The following is an 18,567-nucleotide window of genomic DNA, read 5'->3' on the forward strand; positions in this document are numbered from 1 at the left end:
TAGCTGCTTCGCTCCCTTTGCAGGGCTCCTACTTGAGCGGGGCTTGCATTAATTAAGGTCCTATAGCGGCAGAGCTGCCACTGACCGCTGACCGCGTTTTAATATGTAGGAATTAGCTAGCAAACGAGCGGCTGTAAGACATGTTTCTTTATTCGCCTTCAAACAGTGGAGTTGCGACCCAGAGCTGAAAGACGGCGCCGTCGGGGGCCAGTTTAATCTCCCCGGGGCATTGCTGTCGGTTTACAGAACCAGCCCACCAGAGACGGTCCGCAGGCCGCTTCGGTGAGGGAAACTAGGACGGCACAATTAGCCTCGGAGATTTCCGGCATGTCGGGAAGTCGCCTGCCCGGTGTTCTTTGTGAGCTGTCTCGCCACACCCTCCCCCCAGCAGCCACGTCTCGGTCTCGACAGGGACATGGAATGGATCTGACTTTAAAACAGGCAGGATGATGGATGGGTGGCAGAGGGAATCGTAGCCGTGGGGTGAGTAGGGCACGAGGAGGATTGTGAGGGCAGGGTCATGGGTTTGAATCCCTGATGAGGCCCCACAGTGGTCCCTTTTGGAGAAGTAATGGTGGCGAACCGTTGATGCCAGAGGTTGTTCATATGGCTTATCTGTCAGTAATGCAGCGCAGCCATTGAGGTGATGTAGCACTGTTCTCTGGGGTTCCATCCTCAGGCTCCGTGTCACAGTAAACCCCCCCCATGATGCACCCTGGCAAATCTACAAATTATTTACCATGCCCCATACCGCTGGCTGTCCTCGGGGCTGCAATCGATGCCGGAGCACGGAGAGGGGACATGCACGTCTGGCGGACCCGAGACAGGAGCCTCACCTGTGTCTGCAGTTAACCACAATTAAATGGGTATCGATTTCCCAGCAGCCAGAAGGTGCTGGCGATTACAGGGGAGTCACTGCGGAGGCCCTGTCATTCTCACGCTTGCGCAGAGTGCCTGTCACTCCCTCTCCCCCACACCCGTAGCCGCGTTTGCGCTGCTTGTGCCTGCTGTTAGCTTGGAAAGGGTCACGCTAACCTTGCAGCAGCTGGACACGCATGCAAATCCGCCGTAGCCGTGTTCCACCGGGCGAAGCCAGCAGGGAGGCACTTGCAGCAGGCAGGCCGCCTCCGTTGGCCTGGGGATTAAGGGCGAGAAGTTAACCACGGCCACGCTGGGCCGATTTGGCTGGGATAGCCTGACACCTAACGGTCAGCAGCCGGTCAGGATCATCATTTCAGGTGCCCCATACACTAATACCCCTGATCCTCCACTGGAAGGCTGTGCAGTGCATCGCCTGCTAGGGGTGGCTGGGGGTGGGACAGGGAACGTGTGCTGTGGGAGACACGATGTGCATGATGCCGGAGCACGGTGTAGAGCAACTCCGATACAGCTGCACATGCACGTCCGTGGCAAGTGTTACAATCAGCAGTGTTCAGCAGAGCATGCACACTGAATTCCTCACAAAATACAGCACTTTTTTCAGAAATGTGATAATAGAACTGGAAGTAGGTAGAATAAATGACCGGCAATCTACAATAAGTACAGTAAAAAAAAGAAGGAAAAAAAAGCCCAGCAGATTACAGGTAGTATGACTTCAGGACAAGAATCTTCAGGGAAGACCAGTCTGAAGAAGGTGCAAGGAAAGAATGGGCTTCAACTACATGTGGTATTTAAATGCTATTTATAATATGTTATGGAATTACTGTTTCAGCATACTTCTGTGATTTGTGCATGAAATCAATGGAATCCACTATACTGCTATACTATATTGTTTACCGTACTGTTTACTACTACCGATTCTGTCATATTTACTATACTTTCTCTATATCTTATGATGAGAACTACGCTTTAGTTTAACTCGAAAACAAAGATGGGTAGGCAGACACAACAACGCAAGCGGGAACATTGTTTGGTACGTGGCCAGCGGATTACTCCGTGAAAACTGGTAGAAACGGTACATAGATGGGCTCGGTCGGGGGGCGTTTTCCACTGCCGTGGTCCCAGGCGGACGCCGCGAATGCAAGAAGATCTCGCGGATGTAATGGAAGACAGGACGCGTTCGCCAACTGTTCAGCTCGTTTGGCGTGCGCCGTTCCCCGCGTCCTGGCGGGAAAAAGCCCCTCATCTCGGCGACTGCCAGGAACATTGCCGCACCATATGCGTGGCTTTGTGAGAAGCCGCGCTCGCTGCAGCAGCCGCCGCATTGGAAGCGTACCGCCAAGCTGGGTGGCGCGTTCGTCGCGGTTATGTAACCGCAGCGGGATCTCCGTCCTGCGTCTGCAGAGTCCCCCAGCTCCTCACGACACGTGTGGGTTCCTGACACGCATTCCTACCCACCCGCCCTGTACATGAATATTCATCAGTCGGCACGCAGTAAACCCAAAAGCACATGTGTACTACTCAGGGTCTGAAGCTGTTTAGTCGGTAGAAGCTGTTTAAAAATACACTGACACATATTTATGGATGGATGATTGTGTATTATGGATTTGATTGATTCATTATGGATTTCATAAACAGAGGTTCAGTATCTGTTTTGATGCATAGTGCTCAGATCTCTTTATCATTTATTTTCGTTTTGGTCCTCAACCCTCTTTGTAATCCATACAGTCTTATGAATTTTTAAATTTGCATAATCTTATTTGCTTTGGTCACCTGTACAAGATGAATGAGCCACCCTATCTGCTATTGCAGAACGTCCAGGGCTGAGCCCAAAGCCTTTTCCAACTTTTTCCACACTTAGCATTGAAGTTCTGTGCCCTGAGTATCGACGCTTCTTTCAAACCCACTGCCAGGGCTGCTGCTGTGTGGTGATCAGACCACAAGCAAGGTCACTCTTCCAAAGCCTCTGAAACTGTGTGCCAGTCATCAATATTCATGAGGATGCAGAACTAGCTAAACCATGAAATGCATGATTTGCTATTAGAAACATAATATGTGGTTTCAGCCTGAATCCAATCCAAGTTCTTGCCGGCGCGTACCCTTGTTCAAACTCTTTAGGTCGAATGGTGAAAGCATGATTAACTTTCATTTTAAAGGATGGGGTCACGCATTTACTGATACGTTGTCTGTGTCTGTTCAGTCCTTTTTATTGCACTCTAAATTGAACATCAGAGTTCTCTCTTGATTCATTTTGTTTTTTTTTCCCTGTGAAAAACTCTTATGGGAATATCGTTTAAGCTATTACTGTATATTGCTCTGTCCTATTACCTTGTTATCTAGCTTTCAACAATGTGCATGTCAAAAGATTAATGTTATTAATGAATATCTTGCTTCCAGAATAATATAATTCATGCTCTAAAACATTACTACTCCTGTAGGTACAGCCCGTTTTATTTTTATAGGTGAAAATTGCATCAAAATGAAACCCACACCCCTCATATTTTTCACATTTGTGCAGCTCTTTATTGGAAAAAAATAGACATGCAAGATTACAAGCCTCCAAAATGAACAAAGAAGGTGTTTTCATTATCCAAGGCTATTTTTGTCACGGGTTTTGTGTCCAGGAATGGAGGACAGTTTCTCATTTTTATCAGGCAATAACAGTGGATTGAGTCAGCTGCGCGTGTGCCTGTGCACACTGTTGGTGCATCACGGAGAAGGGGGGCAGTGCCCTTGGGGTCACACCTGGCTGATTGAGGCACGTTGAGTCACGCCCAAGAAGGGTGCCTGGCTGAACTCACCAGCTACCCCTCCCATGTGGTCCATGGGTCCAGAGTACCTGGAGAGCACCTCAAGAAGTCTGGTTGGAGATGTGGCTCATGTCCCAGGAGAGGGGCCCATGTTATTAGCAGATATTCTGGGCAGTGTCATCCTGCCATATTAATGACATATCTTGTGTCATATTATAAGTCACTATGAGTAATAGCATCCGTCAGCCATTGATTAATAAATGGCAGTAATATTCTGTGATAGCCAGTAGGAGGTCCTCTGGCACCCTGCCACACGGCCAGCGCCCTGGAGGAGGAGCAGACAGGAGATGGTCCACGTGGTGCCCTCCTTTGTGAGGTCCGACCTGGCCTGTTCTGTTCTGTTCGACGTGGGCTCTGAGCGACAGATCAGCTCCACCCTGTGGCGTCAGGCTGAATATGTGGGTGGGGGCAGCACTATACCTTCTGGTTAATTAGCACGATGCCCCACACGGGGGGGGGGGGGGACACATGCAGTTGATTACAGGAGCTGTAGCCCTGTGTGTCAGTCATACCTCAGGCCATACCTCAAGGCCTGAAGCACACAGGTACCTGTCTGCCCCCCCCCCCCCCCCCCCCCCCAGAGGCTCACTGAAACGCTCCATCTGCACTCTATCTCCTATTGTCACTCGTCCGCAGAGACTTCTACTTGGATAAAGGAGTCAATTTGTCAGGGATGTCAGAGGTGTTAACAAACAGCCACGTTCCGCACCATATGCCCGCATGTGTGCGTGGATGTGCGTGCTTCTGACACCGTAGACCCCCCCCCCCCTTCCTCGCACCCACACAGCTGTGCTCGCACTCACACACACCGACACAGACACCTGATGCATGACACTGGCAGAGTTGACAAGCTGCCCAATCAGAGAGCGGCGAGGGTCAGAGGAGTTAATTATAAAGGGGTGGCCCGGCACCGGTGCCCGCGGTGCCACGGTGATTAGCTCGCCAGCCGGGAGCGGCCGCGCTGTCACCTCTCTGCACCCCACTGCCTTTGTGCGCGGGGCCTCTGTAACCGCCGGCAATAACCACGCAGCCACATTAATTAAGGCCTCGCAATTAACGCTTATTTCATTATTTATGCGCTAATTTGGTCAGGATGTGACTCTCTGAGAGATTGAAGGATAGCGTTTCTCTCAAAAAGCCACATTGCAGATTGTGTCCAGTGAGCTTTTAATTAAGGTGCATGTACATCTCACTTTTTTTTGCGGGGGGGGGGATTCAAAGGGTAATACAACTCAAGTCCTAAAGAAGAAGAAAGCAGGATGAGAGTCATCATGGAGAAGGGAGGCATAGAGAAAGAAAGATGAGAGTCATCGTGGAGGAAGGAGTCATAGAGAAAGAAAGATGAGAGTCATTGTGGAGGAAGGAGCCATAGAGAAACCAGGACATTTTAAAATTCTCCCCACCGAATATATGGGTGCATGACGGCATGTAACCATTTTTCTGTTACATGCGTCATAATAAAACTGTCCAGAAAACAGAGCTTTTAGAACAAGCTTGGGCAATGTTATCCGCAAAGGGCCGGTGTGTATGCGGGATTTCGCTGAAACTCTCTAATTAGATTACTAATTAGAGGACTGATTGGCTGAAGAGTCCTCACACCTGAGTTTGAATAGCTGACCTACAGGTTATCCCAAAAACCTGCACACACACTGGCCCTTTGCGGATAAGATTGCCCACCCCTGTTTTAGAGTGTCCCTCTGTGACATTCGTCACTGCAGATGCAACCAGTCATCGTCTCCTGATCTCATATGGAGGAACAATTTCAGTGAGGATAGCTGCCAATGATTAGGACTGGATGTTAAGATCTAAAGGGGCAGCATAAATGTATGCAGCTGGCACTTTTGTCCGGGGATTATGCTGCTGGATTTACTGAAATTTCAGTTCAATACACAAAATCGGGTCACACCATGAATTTTTCTATAAAAATTGTACTGAGATTTTGTGTAATGTTTTCTTTTTAACTTAAGATTGAATTCTTCTTTAATGTCATATTCGGTGCTTTTGTTAGAATGAAAGTCGTAAGTTAATACAAATAATAGCAAAAACAACAATAACAATAATAGCCTTGCAATGGTGGGTTGGCGCCCCATCCTGGCTGATTTCCTGCCTTGCACCCACAGCCTCCAGGATAGGCTCTGGACCCCCAGCAACCCCGAATAGGACAACTCTGTATGGAAAATGGATGGATGGAAGCATAATAGTCATTGGATTCAAAATGTTTGCATGGAAACATTGAAAACTTAAGAGAGCAGTTGTTCAATAATAGTGTGCAACAGCAGTACATCACAAGGACATTTAGAGCAATGGAAGTACTGGTGGAACTATAGGCGGTGCAGCTGGCCTAGCTACACTGGAACCCACAGAATCAGGGGCCTCACTGAGGGTCGATGGCCCCCTTCGCGCAGAGGATCAGGAGGCTGTTGACTAATTAGCTAAAAAAATTACCAAAGGATGCCACACTGCATTATGTACAATATAAAACCTTTACCTGCCTGGGAAATCTGTTTTGCTCAGTGTCCAATTTTTACCTTTTCTTTGAACAAGGCTGTAAAAGTTCATGTTGTCTACCACAGAAGGATATTTCACAAAGGTGCATGATACATCTGTAACGTTTAACCATTAGAAGTGAGGAGGGACCCCCCCCCCCCCCCAAAAAAAAAAAAAAAAAAAAAAAAACTGGCACTGTGGTCCATTATACGAATCTTATGCCACTGATCCAATCCCTCATCTCTGTGAAGCTTAAAGGAAGAACTGGGGGGGGAGGGGAGGGGGTCTGCGGTTTGCTGACAGGCTGTGGGAGATGCATATTCCGGTGTGTGCTGCGATGGGGCAGGTCTGGCCAGTTTACCGCCTTTGGTGGAAGAATGCATCTCACGATATTCACAAGATCAGCAAGGTTAAGTGAGAATTTGAGAATCTGTCGCTCTCTCTTTCCATTTTCTGTACCCGCCGTGGCGTATAAACGGAAATGGATTCATATGTCGCTGACCCACTTCCAGTTTCTGTTAAAAAAAAAATTAAACCTATATAGAGCTTGAATAGAGAAAGATGGGCTGGAGCCATAATGGAGGATCCATTTGTCAGTATGTCTGAGGCCGATAGGTACGTACATCATCAGCATAACCCAAAATACATGTAAGTGTGCAATTTACAACAAGTACAGCAGTAATAAATGCGCTATAATCTGCTGAGCAGGCAGCGGGAGGCCTCCATGAGCAGCGCCCCTAGTGGTGGCTCCCAGGGGTCTTCTCCAAGGACACCGGCCAAGAGCGGCGCGAATGGGTTTACGCAGACCCGCTGTTCCACACCTGTGCGGGTCAGCTGGGGCCTCCAGGTATCCAGGGAAAGAGTTGTAATCATCTAATCAGCACAAGATGGCCGCTGTAGGCAGCAGGTAACTGCCGAATGCTGGTGGGGGTTAGATTTAAGAAGAAAGCCACTTTAATTATGATTATTATAATTAATTCAAAATGCCACAGAGTATGTGGATGTGTAGTTTCAGCTTTTTGTCACAGTTAAACTGTAAAAGTTGAAAAAGCAGACATGACGAACAAGTCATACGTACATTTCCAGTCCTTTATCCAGTTATCCGTTCTACTTACTGGGGCAAATGTGCAAAATTCACACTGGTGGGGGGGTTGCAGCTAAGCCAGTGCGGCAGCTGGAGTATGTGTTACCTTAACTGACTACACTGGGACGGGTGAGCTCTAAATCACACGTTCAATCTGTCTTTCAGATAAAGTTAGTACTTATTAAATAGTTCCAGTGCAGAGGTTGGCTCCGCCCTTCAGGGCTCTGCACAAGTGAAGCTCTGTGATTGGTTGCCTGCCTGTCCGTTATCACCTCTATCATGCGTCACAAAACTGACTTGCAGTCTGGATATTTAAGGGGAAGGCTGTCTAATTGGTATGTGATTAAAACTCACATCTGTATTTGCCTTTCATAGCTCAGAGTAAGGCTACATCCAAAATGCCTGAACAGTCCAACGAAAGAGTGTAAATAAATAAACAACATCTGGCACCATGAACCTGGCTCCACGATGCGTTTAGCTGTGAAACTGAAAACGTTTAAGAGGATAGTGGGCTTCAGTGCCGGGGATGTTTAGTGATTGGCTAAAAGGGGGCTGGGCGTGGTCTCCATAGGGCTCCATTCAGAGGCATCAATCTGGGTGCCTTGGTCACCTGACCATTACTTTGGATTTAGCAGAGACCTGGAGAAAAAAAAGAACATAACAAAAAGCTCTTCGATTGAACCAACGAGTAAGGAAAAAGTACATTACAAGACATAAATCTGACCACCACGGTGACTGGTGATTTCACTGTCAGTACCTTTGTGCCCTTAGTGAGCGCTAATGATAAGGGTGAGATCACTGAGATCACATGCATGCTTTTGCTCCACCAACCTTGGGATGTCTCACCTTTTTCTCACCCAACTTGGGATGGTCTACCTTCCCTTCCACTCACCGTGGTCAGCCCACCTTTCACAGAAGTCTGCCAGGAGCCTTCGTCAGACCTGCAGCTGATGAACAGAGTGTCAGCAGAAGAGATGACGGGGATCCAAATCAAACACAGACACTTATTTTTGGTGTGATCATATCGTCACGTTATAAATAACACATTGGAACTGTGACCCCCCCCACCCCACTTCGTTCCCACATAAGTTAGACAGCAAATGATGTGACTGTGTAAGGAGGTGATTTTGCAGCCCACAAATGTGTTCAGGGGTTGGGGGGGGGGAATTGTGAGGTGGACCAAAATTCCATCCATGCCCAGGCATGGTTACTGAACACTGCCCACATAAATGGCAGGCGATGTTCAGGGACCAGGGATTTCTATAGGCCAGCTGTTTACTTGTACAGTGTCTGAATATCTGTGGATAAATACTGCGAGAATCCCCCCCCCCCCCCCGAATAAGTGTGCAGGCTGTCTCCTGTGTTCCTGAGCGCAGAGTGAGTCTGCCTTTCCCTTTGGTAACTGAGCTGGCACTGGAAATCGCAGCTGCTGAGGCTGAATGCGTGGGCCGGCATCTCACACGTTCCCCCAGTCTGCAGGCTTCAGCGAGCTGCACGACTCCCATTGAGGCAGAGAGGAGGACACGACGGGGCAGGGCAGCATGACACAGCACGCTTGGGGGTGGGGTTTCAGCAGCGTGTTGCTATGGAGAAGCGTAGCTTGGAGTGTGATTGACACCAACCTGATACAGCATTGTCACATGACCTCACCTGTCAGCTTTCATGATGTTACAGTCATTCAGATCATCTGTCTAGTTACCTTGCAGTTTTATCAGCAGTTAATCTTATAGGTGAAAAGTTTTCCGGGACATTGAGGCATTGCATGACAGCAGTCAATATAACAACTGAACTGAACATCATAACATTTCCTTTTATGACAATAATAATCCACAAAGTGTGCAGCTCTTGTCGCTGCAGTGTATCTTTCTGCGCTTCTGGAAGAACATTTCTAGATCCTCTTGATATGGGGAGTCAGAAACATCTGGTCCATTTATGGAGATCCGCATGCAGGCTGCAAGATGGTCTCCTTGCAGCCTATTGCGGATGTTTGTCTTGACCTGCAAATACATTAACGGTTAGGCTTTAATAAAAGTGATAGCTGAATTGTAAACGTGTGACCGTGTAGAGAGAAAAATTACAAGCTATTGTGTAAATAAGATAAATAACTTAAGGCTATTTAGTTTGTTTAATAACCGGATAATGTATAGACCTGTTCTATAGGAAAGGTAACCTTAAATGACTTCTGTTGTGATCTGGCGCTATATAGAAAATAAAATTAAATAAAATTAACTTGACCTTCGGAGTGGGGGGAGCGGGAGGTGCTGTTGGGGGGGGGCGCCCTCCTAATATAATGTTAGTGATTCACATGTACTAACAAGATGTATTAACACAACAGTGGCACCCGTGACAGGGTCCTTTACACACAACAGGGGTGTTTAAGTCTTTGTTAATGACCTTCACTGATCTTAAGGAAGGGCCAGTGACTCTATGGAGTGTCACGTTAGATCATGTCATCTATTGCTTTTGAATCGCTGTGCTGCCACGCTGCTCTGGCCTGCTGTGAACACACAGATACGCAGCGGAACTGTGTCACGCCCACCCCCCCCCATCCTCTTGAGATCCCTGCATGTGACGTCAGCCCAGTGTGCGGCCGTCTTCATCACCCACCCGGGGACCCTGCGGAAGCCCAGTGACGGGATCCTGCTGATTTATACCAGGGGGTGGAGGGGAGGTTTCAGACATGAGCCATGATAAAGTCCTCCCTCCCTGTACCACCCACCCTCTATATCTCCACCGCAGCCTCAGCACCAGCGGTCTGGTTGAAGCTCTTGCTGCCAGCGCCGCCCCATGCCGGGGGGGGCGAGGGGGCCAGCGGAGCCAGTGGCAGGTCATGATTAATGTGGCCCACGCTGCCTAATGAGCAGCCTTCCGCTCAGCACCCCTGCCGCTGGCGGCCCCCGGCACAGACGGCCTTGCTTCCTTGTAAATTAGGGAGCTGTAAATATTTGCTTTTAACTCTTCTCCTTACATTGTTTCCAATTTTGTGCTTCAGTGGTTCCCAACCCAAACCCCACCAGGTGTCTCAGTTGCCCCTTCCCATTCAGACTGTGATGGGTGGGGGTGATAGCCAGCCAATAGGGGGCGATGTTTCCATCATGACGGGGTTTTGCCATAGGGCCTGACTGGTGCCATCTCCCTTCCCCCCACTCCATGTCGTTCCTGCGACTGCCTGGGAAGTGCAGATGAGAAACGCTAAATAATGCATTTTAATTTGTGTTTTTATTGACCGGCTTCTCGCGGAAGGGTGAGGCAGAGGGTGAGGGGGGGTTCACACTGCCATAGCCTCAGAAAAGGAACACCCCCACCCCTCAAGGGGACAGCCCCTATCTTCATGTCCTCCTCTGGCTGGTTCTTCTCCATTTCAGATCCGGCAGTGACTCGTCGGTGAACTTCCTCAGGCATGCTTTGACCCAGCTGATGGGCGTGCATTATCAGCCTCTGCTTGACGCCTGTCAGTGCTGCCCTCCCAGAATGCTGAGCAGCAGCCTCGCAGCTTGGGCTGGACGGGGGCACCTTGCCCCAGACCTGATGAGCAGTCATCTCGTCTCATTGTGGACTCCCCTTCGGGCCTCCAGGATTATATCTATATCTATATATATTTATATCTTGCCCCCAGCCCCCGATATTTTTTGACTCAACATAGTATGAGATACATCTTCAAATGAGCATGTCTAGCACAGCTGCAGACCATCTTGGGTAGTATCAGTGGGTAACAGACGTAACTGAATTTTTTCCATGTGAAGGTTGTCCTGCGTCGGTTCCATCGGTGCACTGCTGCTGGACCTTTTAGTAGGGACTGGCATCATTCTGTAGACTTTGGGCACAAATATAGAGGCTGAAGTCGGGATTTACTAATAGGATAACAAATGTCAGGGGACCCCAGCTGCCAGCTCTCAGGCAAGAGGTGAAGACCTCCCAGGCCAGCTTTCTTCACTGGCCTTTGCCATAGGAGTGCCTCTTCCTACTTCCTCATTACAAACATTCCTGCTTCCTAGAGAATACGCAGAAGGGATTCATGCTCATGTTGTATTGTTATCTTCCTGGAAATCATCTCTGGAAAGGTGCTGGGGGCTCCAGTTTTCCAGCTGCCCTCAAGATAAAGAGGACCTTAAATCAGGAATGCCGCATGACGTGGAGTTCTTATTAATTCGGCTCGTGTTTCATCAGCACAGCAGGATGGCTGCTGCGCCGTTTCACCACGAACTTGGCCTCGCTCTTTTTATGATGTTGATTCATTGTTGCAGAGATGTGTGGCTTTATGGGCACGGGAGGGAGAGTGACTTACCCATTTAATCTCGGGAAGAGTCTGTTACTGCACCATAACTTAGAGACGCTTTACTGCCCCCCTCCTCCCGCTTGGATCTCCCTGATCCACTACGAGTGGGGAGATCCGGTCGCGTGACATGCCTCTGTTCCCTCGTGGCCCAGAAGCACCTGTACGTGTCATCGGGTCTGTCAGGTCGGAGCGGGGCGGTCGTCCTGGCAGAGAAGTGGGCGTGATGCACCGCAGTGCTTGCCCGTGGTTTTTAATCAGGGTGATAAACATCTCCCACTGTCCACACGCTCACCTCTCCACTCACCCACCCCAGCCAGGCTGGCGTGTGACTAATTACGCCCCCCTCTGTGTGGACTCTACCCCACCCTTTTATCTCTTGCCATGTCTGTGGGGCAAGTTTCTATTATTACTGTCGTCCCCCCCCTCACACACACACACACACCATTATTTTTTCAGCCTAGAACTTTAATGAGAGGACTCGTTTCGTGTAAGGACCGTTAGCCGGCTCATCTCTGAGGTTTAATTAGGAGGGCGCCATGAAATGCCGGCGCCCCCAAAACCCGCTCATCGGTCTCGTGGGACTGTCCTTCGATTAAATCGTGTAAGCAGCCACCAGGCTATCAGGGTGTGATGAACGGTGAAAACGAAAAGGGCAGAGTCATGGCAACCGAAATCAACAGAGCTCCTCAAAGCCCCCTCCCCCCCCCCAGACCAATGCAGCACCACTCTGGATAGCTTGTCTGTCATCCCTGCCCCCCCCCTTAATCAGTGTGATATGTCCCCCACTGGTGTAACAAAAAATAAGGTGTTGCTAAAGCAGTGAAGTGCTTAAATATTAAAAGCCTTGATTAGGGGTCGCTTATGAAAGCATAACACAGTAACTGGGGAGCACGTTGTTCTTATAACACAATGTTTTAAAACAGTAAAATAACACTTAAACCCAAGGTCTCTGTCTCAGTTGGTCACATTGTGGGCTTTAAGAACACGAATAATAAAACTGTTTTGTTATTATGTGGAAAAAATAAAAGATTATAAAGCAACACTTATGTTTTGTTACTGTAATTTTAAAGCGAATTGAGGCCCGAGTATGAATTGTGGGTATGATTCTACTTCGCACAGCAGCAGAATAGATTTTTCCCATAATCAGATGCTGTTTTTTTTATTTATTTTGTTTGTCTCTCATTTTAGATGATCGCCATTTCTTGCTTTCATCGCCCGAGGGTGAGGGGGCGTTAGCGGTCCGTCCCGTCGGGGGCGCGCTCTTGCAAACGTGGACTGTCCGAGTCAGATCGCCGGGTCAGATTGTCGGAAATAGCCGACAGACGGCTGCTCGTCTGGCGCGAGAGCTGTCCAGTCGGGAGCTGGCGCACCTCAGGAAGTGCTGAACTCGGAAGTCTCACCGTTAGGGTGGAGGTGCTTAAATGACAAATAAATAACGTGTAAACAATAAAGTACATAAAACAGTAAGCTAATAAATGCAGGCGAGTTTTAGAGTTTCATTTGACAGAGCGCGCTGTGTAAAATTAGAGGATTTTTTTCCGAGTTACGAAACTGACGTTTATTTGTTTGTCCGCGCGGCGGTGACAGTCGACGAGCGGCGGCAGCGTTTCTGCGCAGCGCCGGACTCGGTGCCTGTCCGCCCGCGTCTGAGAACGCGCCGTGGGCGCAGGCTGCTGTCTGCGGGCTGTCTGGCTGGTCCGCGTCGGCCCGTGTCAGCGGCCAGCTTTTTAATGTCACTTCCTGTTAAGCTGCTCTCTCACAGTCTGTCTGCACCGTCCATCTGGGATAAACACAAACAATTACAGTGATATTACCCTGAGTGGACAAGAGCAGATTGACTGGTGATATTTTCAATATTACGAAAATATCACAAAATAAAAATTAAAATGAGCATTACAAGTTCAAAATAATGAGAAATATAAAAATGTATACTGTTGTTTATTTTTTTGTTTTGATATCTTTTGTTTTTAAAATACTTTATATTTAAATGTAAAATACTAGAAAAACATGCTTTTAATTATGTCTAGTACTGCCTGCCAGTCTGACTCCTTGTCCTTGTTGGGGTAGTGGTGGCTTAATGGTTTGGGATGTGCACTTATAATTGTGCGATTGTAGATTCAAATCCTTGAGCAGTAAGGTGCCACTGAGGTTTCCTGAGCGAGGTATTGCGCTGAATTAGCTGCCCCCCTGCTATGTCGCATATGGGTTAAATGCAGAGAACACTTTCATTGCATAGTGTGTCGACAATGATAATTCATCACTAAATTCTAATTGTTTTGTCCTGGGTGTTTTTGGGAAGCAGAGGGTGAAAGGCAGAGTGCACCATGGAGAGAAGGCTAGACCATCTCCGGATAGACACACCGGCTCGCATAATACACTATGGTCATTCAAGACTTACTCATTTACCAGGCCAGCATGTTTGGACTACAGTAATGGTAATGGTGAGCATTACTATTGTTAAGACTTGATCTTGTAAGCGATGTAGCGCCGTTAAATGGTAACGTGGGGCACATCTCATATTTTTTTCTCTCTCTGTTTCTCGCTCCCTGGCTCTCTCTCCTTCCATCTGTCTGCTTTGCTCTCTTGCTCTGCCTTGGCTGGCAGGTGGACACATGAGCGCGGGTCATATTTCACACACTGGGACTGAACCCTGTGCTTTAATTACCGTTGTGCATTTTGTCATCCGTATTTCCCAGACGTTGCGCGCTGGTATTTTTCTAACGGAACACATGTTTTCTTCCGTGGGGATTCCGTGTAGCCTGGACACATATGTTTGCCATGCGCTTCGCCAGGCAGCTGTGCCGCTTAAGGTGGTTGGAGGTTTGCCTGCACTTCAGCTCCTAATCACATCACATCATCCATCCACCTGACCTCTGTGGGGAACAGGCTGTCATAATGTGGACTCTCAGCCACTCAGATAACTCTGTTCAGATCCCTTTATGTTATTTTGTGCAGGCTTTCTTGAGGAATTCAGGTTCATCCCACAATACCTAGACATGCAGTTTTGTGGTTGAGTATTACTAAGATTGCCCTTTGTGTGAAAATGTGTGCCCTGTGATGGACTGGCATCCAGACTTTCTCTTACCATGTTCCCTGTGGTTTCTGGCATAGGACCCAGGGTAACTGGTAAGGAAGGTGGATGGACAGATTGATGACAAGTCAATATTTAAAACAAGATACAGGTGATTGGTACATTCCACTAAAAGGCTGGTTCCAGTTCTAGAGGGTCTGCTGTCGTTCCCTTAATGTGGATGCTCAGTTTCAGTCTGTGCATCCTGTTTAAAATTTTGGGGCTGCCTGAGGAGGTTATTTTTTTTTAACCCAGTGACATTCTGATGCTGAGCTGTTTTGATATTTATTGCTGTCTGTTGCTTTTCACAGTATGGCTGGGGCTGTGAACCTCGAGCTGGTGGTTCCTGCTGACCCCTGACCCTTCTCCCTCCCTCTCTTTGCATCTCCGCAGGTCAGGGGCGGACGGAGATCGCGGCCCAATGTGGACAGTGCAGGGGCATGGAGCGTAACAGAGCGCCTGGCTGTCAGCGCTGAGGAGGACGACACGCACCTGCGACCTATTTTGGCCTGACTTCCCCCTGTCCCCCCCCCCCACCTGCCCTTCCCCCCTCCGTTCCCCCTCTGTCCCTCGCCTTCTTCACTCCATTTTGGCAGCTCCCCTCCTTTCACAAGCTTGCTGTTTTTCGGGATCCATTTTTCTTTTTCTTGAGGTACCATCCGACTGCTCTCGCTGAAAGGAGGAACCGGACGGAGGGGAGCAGTAGAAATGCCTCTTCTACTTCCATCAGAGTGCAGGAGAGCCACAGGGGGCACCTGGAGCCGCCGGTGCCAGCGTTCGAACCCCTGCCTGCTCTGGGTGCTGGGCCTGGCACTCCGGCTGGCCCTTGTCACAGCCCAGAAGGTGGACGCCCTTGGGAAGTACCCCATGGTGACCACCAATTACGGGAAACTGCGAGGTATCAAGAAGGACCTTAACAATGAGATTTTGGGCCCGGTGGAACAGTACCTGGGGGTGCCGTACGCCACGCCCCCCATCGGTGATCGCCGTTTCCAGCCGCCTGAGGCGCCGGGCTCCTGGCAGGATGTTCGCAACGCCACCCAGTTCGCCCCCGTCTGTCCACAGAACATCCATGGCGTGTTGCCGGAGATCATGCTTCCCGTCTGGTTCACTGACAACCTGGACATCGTGGCCGGGTACATCCAGAACCAGAGCGAGGACTGTCTCTACCTGAATATCTACGTGCCCACAGAGGACGGTGAGTCTTGCACGAGTAGTATGGGGGGGTGGAGGGGAGGGAAGGGGGTAGACAGTGATGGTGATGCATAAGGACGGAATGTGTCTTTATTCAATGGGTGGGGAGTGAAGGTGGGCGGGGCATCTGGTGGTAGGTGGGGCATCTGATTGTGGGAGGGGCATGTGTAGCAGGTGGGGTGTTAGAGCCTTTTAATACAGTTCTGGGATCCTCCATCTCAAGGAAGGTCTGGTCCTTTAAAAGCCTCACTAGTGTTCTTAGTTCTTCACCAGGAAAAGGTTGTCCTCATAGCATGAGTGGGTGGGTGGGAGCAGGACGCTGCATCTGTTCTGTTCTTTGAAACACCACTGAATACTGCCTGGAAATTACCCATAACCCCCTCTTTTTTATCACTGACTAGAGTGACTTTACTGTTTTCTTTCTATTTTTGTGCAGCAGGATGATGCAGGTGTGTGCTCCGGGATTGTCTCGCATAATCTATTTATGGCCTTTGTCTTTCTTCCCTCGCTAATTGCACATCAGGCTTTTATGGTAAAGAAATGGTTTCACAAGCCAATTAAATCTGAGAGACTTAATCAGAGAGTGCATGTAGACTTGAACTCTGACATTTGTGATTGTACGGGTAGCTTTTCAAGGGGCTACTTGCACCGGGGCCAGTATCTCGACATGCCTTCGCCAGACTGCGCTCTATTTCCTGCTGATGACTGCAGAACCTTCTGGAAACATACGGCATGACGTTTGACCTGTTTTTGTCCCGTCTCTGTTGCCATGGCTGCTGGAGCCATGTTCACGCAAAGCATCCGTGGTAACAGGTAGCACGCAGCAAGAAAAGCGTTTTTGTGCATATCTACCGCGGAACTGGCCCCGCTGTCATCCGGCAGGACGCTCTGGATGACCGCGGTCTCACCGCGCTCCCACCAGTTTTTCCAGACACCTGCTGCATGGAGCTCTTAGAAGGTCAGCCATGATGCTGCCATCTGGGCCGATCACACAGCCACTGAGGGATTTTACTGGAAATTGCCGAGGATCCATCTCTTTTGTCTCATTTCCATGATGTTCTCATCCCAGGGATGTCTGAGTGATGCACCGTTTTTTATTTTCCGCCGAGATACTTACGTAACGCTCTTTTCTTCTCGCTTTGTTGCCTGGTGGTCTGGCCATATCTGCTTACTGGCAGCCCACTTCCAGCCCCCGGCTAATGTTACACTCCAGTTCCCCAGGCTCCCACTTCGCACCACCCAGTAGGGACGCTTTTCGCCAGGATGATTCGTGGCTGTTTCTCAATACTTCATCGGCCTGTCCTCCTTCCTCATGCTCTTCCTCCTCGCGAGAATCAATCAAGTCTCCATGTTAACTACGCTGAAATTCTTACATTACCCACCACTCTTTGTCCTCAGATCATCCTCTTCGTCCTGTCTTCTCAGATAAAATTTATTTAAATGACCCCCTTTTTTAAATGTTGCCACCTTTTAAGAAGACTCCCATCTTTTTGCTGCATTAAGGGCGGTAAGTGAATCTGGGACATGCCGATGTGAGTCCACCTTATCCTAAATTAAACGGCATGTCTGGAGAAGCTGGGCCCCTATCCTGGCGCCCGTCCTGCCGAGGGTGTGGAGATGTGTCCTGCTGGAGGAACTGGCCAGCGGGGGATGTTCAGAGTACTTTGGTCACGCTCTGGGCGACACGGACATTTCTGGAATGTTCTCAAAAAATTTATAGGATGTTAGTAGGAGGCTCATCTGTCACCTGCAGCGTAGGCTTTAAATGTCCTTCTGCTCCTCAGCTGAGTGTTTTTTTAACCAGTATCGCTGAATGTGACTCCATTACAGAGGCGTGTGCAGCATAAGACGTGTGGCCCGTCCCAGGGCAGGACAGCGGGGTGTGCAGGACGGGGCATGTGGCCCGTCCCAGGGCAGGACAGCGGGGTGTGCAGCACAGGACGTGTGGCCCGTCCCAGGGCAGGACAGCGGGGTGTGCAGCATGGGGCGTATGGCCTGTCCCAGGGCAGGACATCGGGGTCTGCATCACGGGGCGTATGGCCCATCCCAGGGCAGGACAGAGGGGTGTGCAGCATGGGGCGTATGGCCCGTCCCAGGGCAGGGCAGCGGGGTGTGCAGGACGGGGCATGTGGCTCGTCCCAGGGCAGGACAGTGGGGTATGCAGGACGGGGCGTATGGCCCATCCCAGGGCAGGACAGCGGGGTGTGCATCACGGGGAGTATGGCCCATCCCAGGGCAGGACAGCGGGGTGTGCAGCATGGGATTTGTGGCCTGACTCAGTGTGCTGCTGGCTTCCCTACTGCCTCCTGCCTCTTACTCCCCCCAATGCACCTCATAAGTGGCTCAATAACTCAGTCTTGCTCAGCCCCGCCACCCCGTTATCTCTCGTTTACAGGGAAAAAAAGAGGTGATAGACTTTGACACCAGAGCAAACCTCCCAAATAGTCATATCTTTGGTCTGGTAGATACTAGGATTGGGGTGACACTGTAAGAGTGTTGGCCGTAGCATCATGGTACATGGTCACATTGAAGTGGTGCCTGTCATGCGTAGAAGACAAAGGCGGCATCTGTCTGCGTCACTCACAGGGCCCCGCGGTCCGGCCAGAGTGTCCCCGGGCTCGGCAGCCCATTGATTGGCTGCAATTCTCTGGGCTCGGCTGACGAAGATGCCCCTCCAGATGAGATGGGAGGGTATTTAATAAGATCAATGTCCGTTTAGCCCCCTTACCCTTGGCATCACACGAATCCCCTGAAGGGATGTAGTATT

The 18,567-nt window shown here is 49.6% G+C and overlaps 1 protein-coding gene across 1 annotated transcript in view; it reads left to right on the forward strand.

The window, feature by feature from the left end:
- The window catches only part of nlgn2a (neuroligin 2a), a 95,824-nt gene that overhangs the window by 12,709 nt on the left and 64,548 nt on the right, over positions 1-18,567 (forward strand). The window contains 1 exon segment of the mRNA XM_049027649.1: positions 15,000-15,804. Coding sequence (XP_048883606.1) covers positions 15,315-15,804 — 490 coding nt within the window. The 5' untranslated portion in view covers positions 15,000-15,314.

The sequence above is a fragment of the Brienomyrus brachyistius genome, chromosome 10 (assembly GCF_023856365.1).
Source record: "Brienomyrus brachyistius isolate T26 chromosome 10, BBRACH_0.4, whole genome shotgun sequence".
NCBI lineage: Eukaryota > Metazoa > Chordata > Actinopteri > Osteoglossiformes > Mormyridae > Brienomyrus > Brienomyrus brachyistius.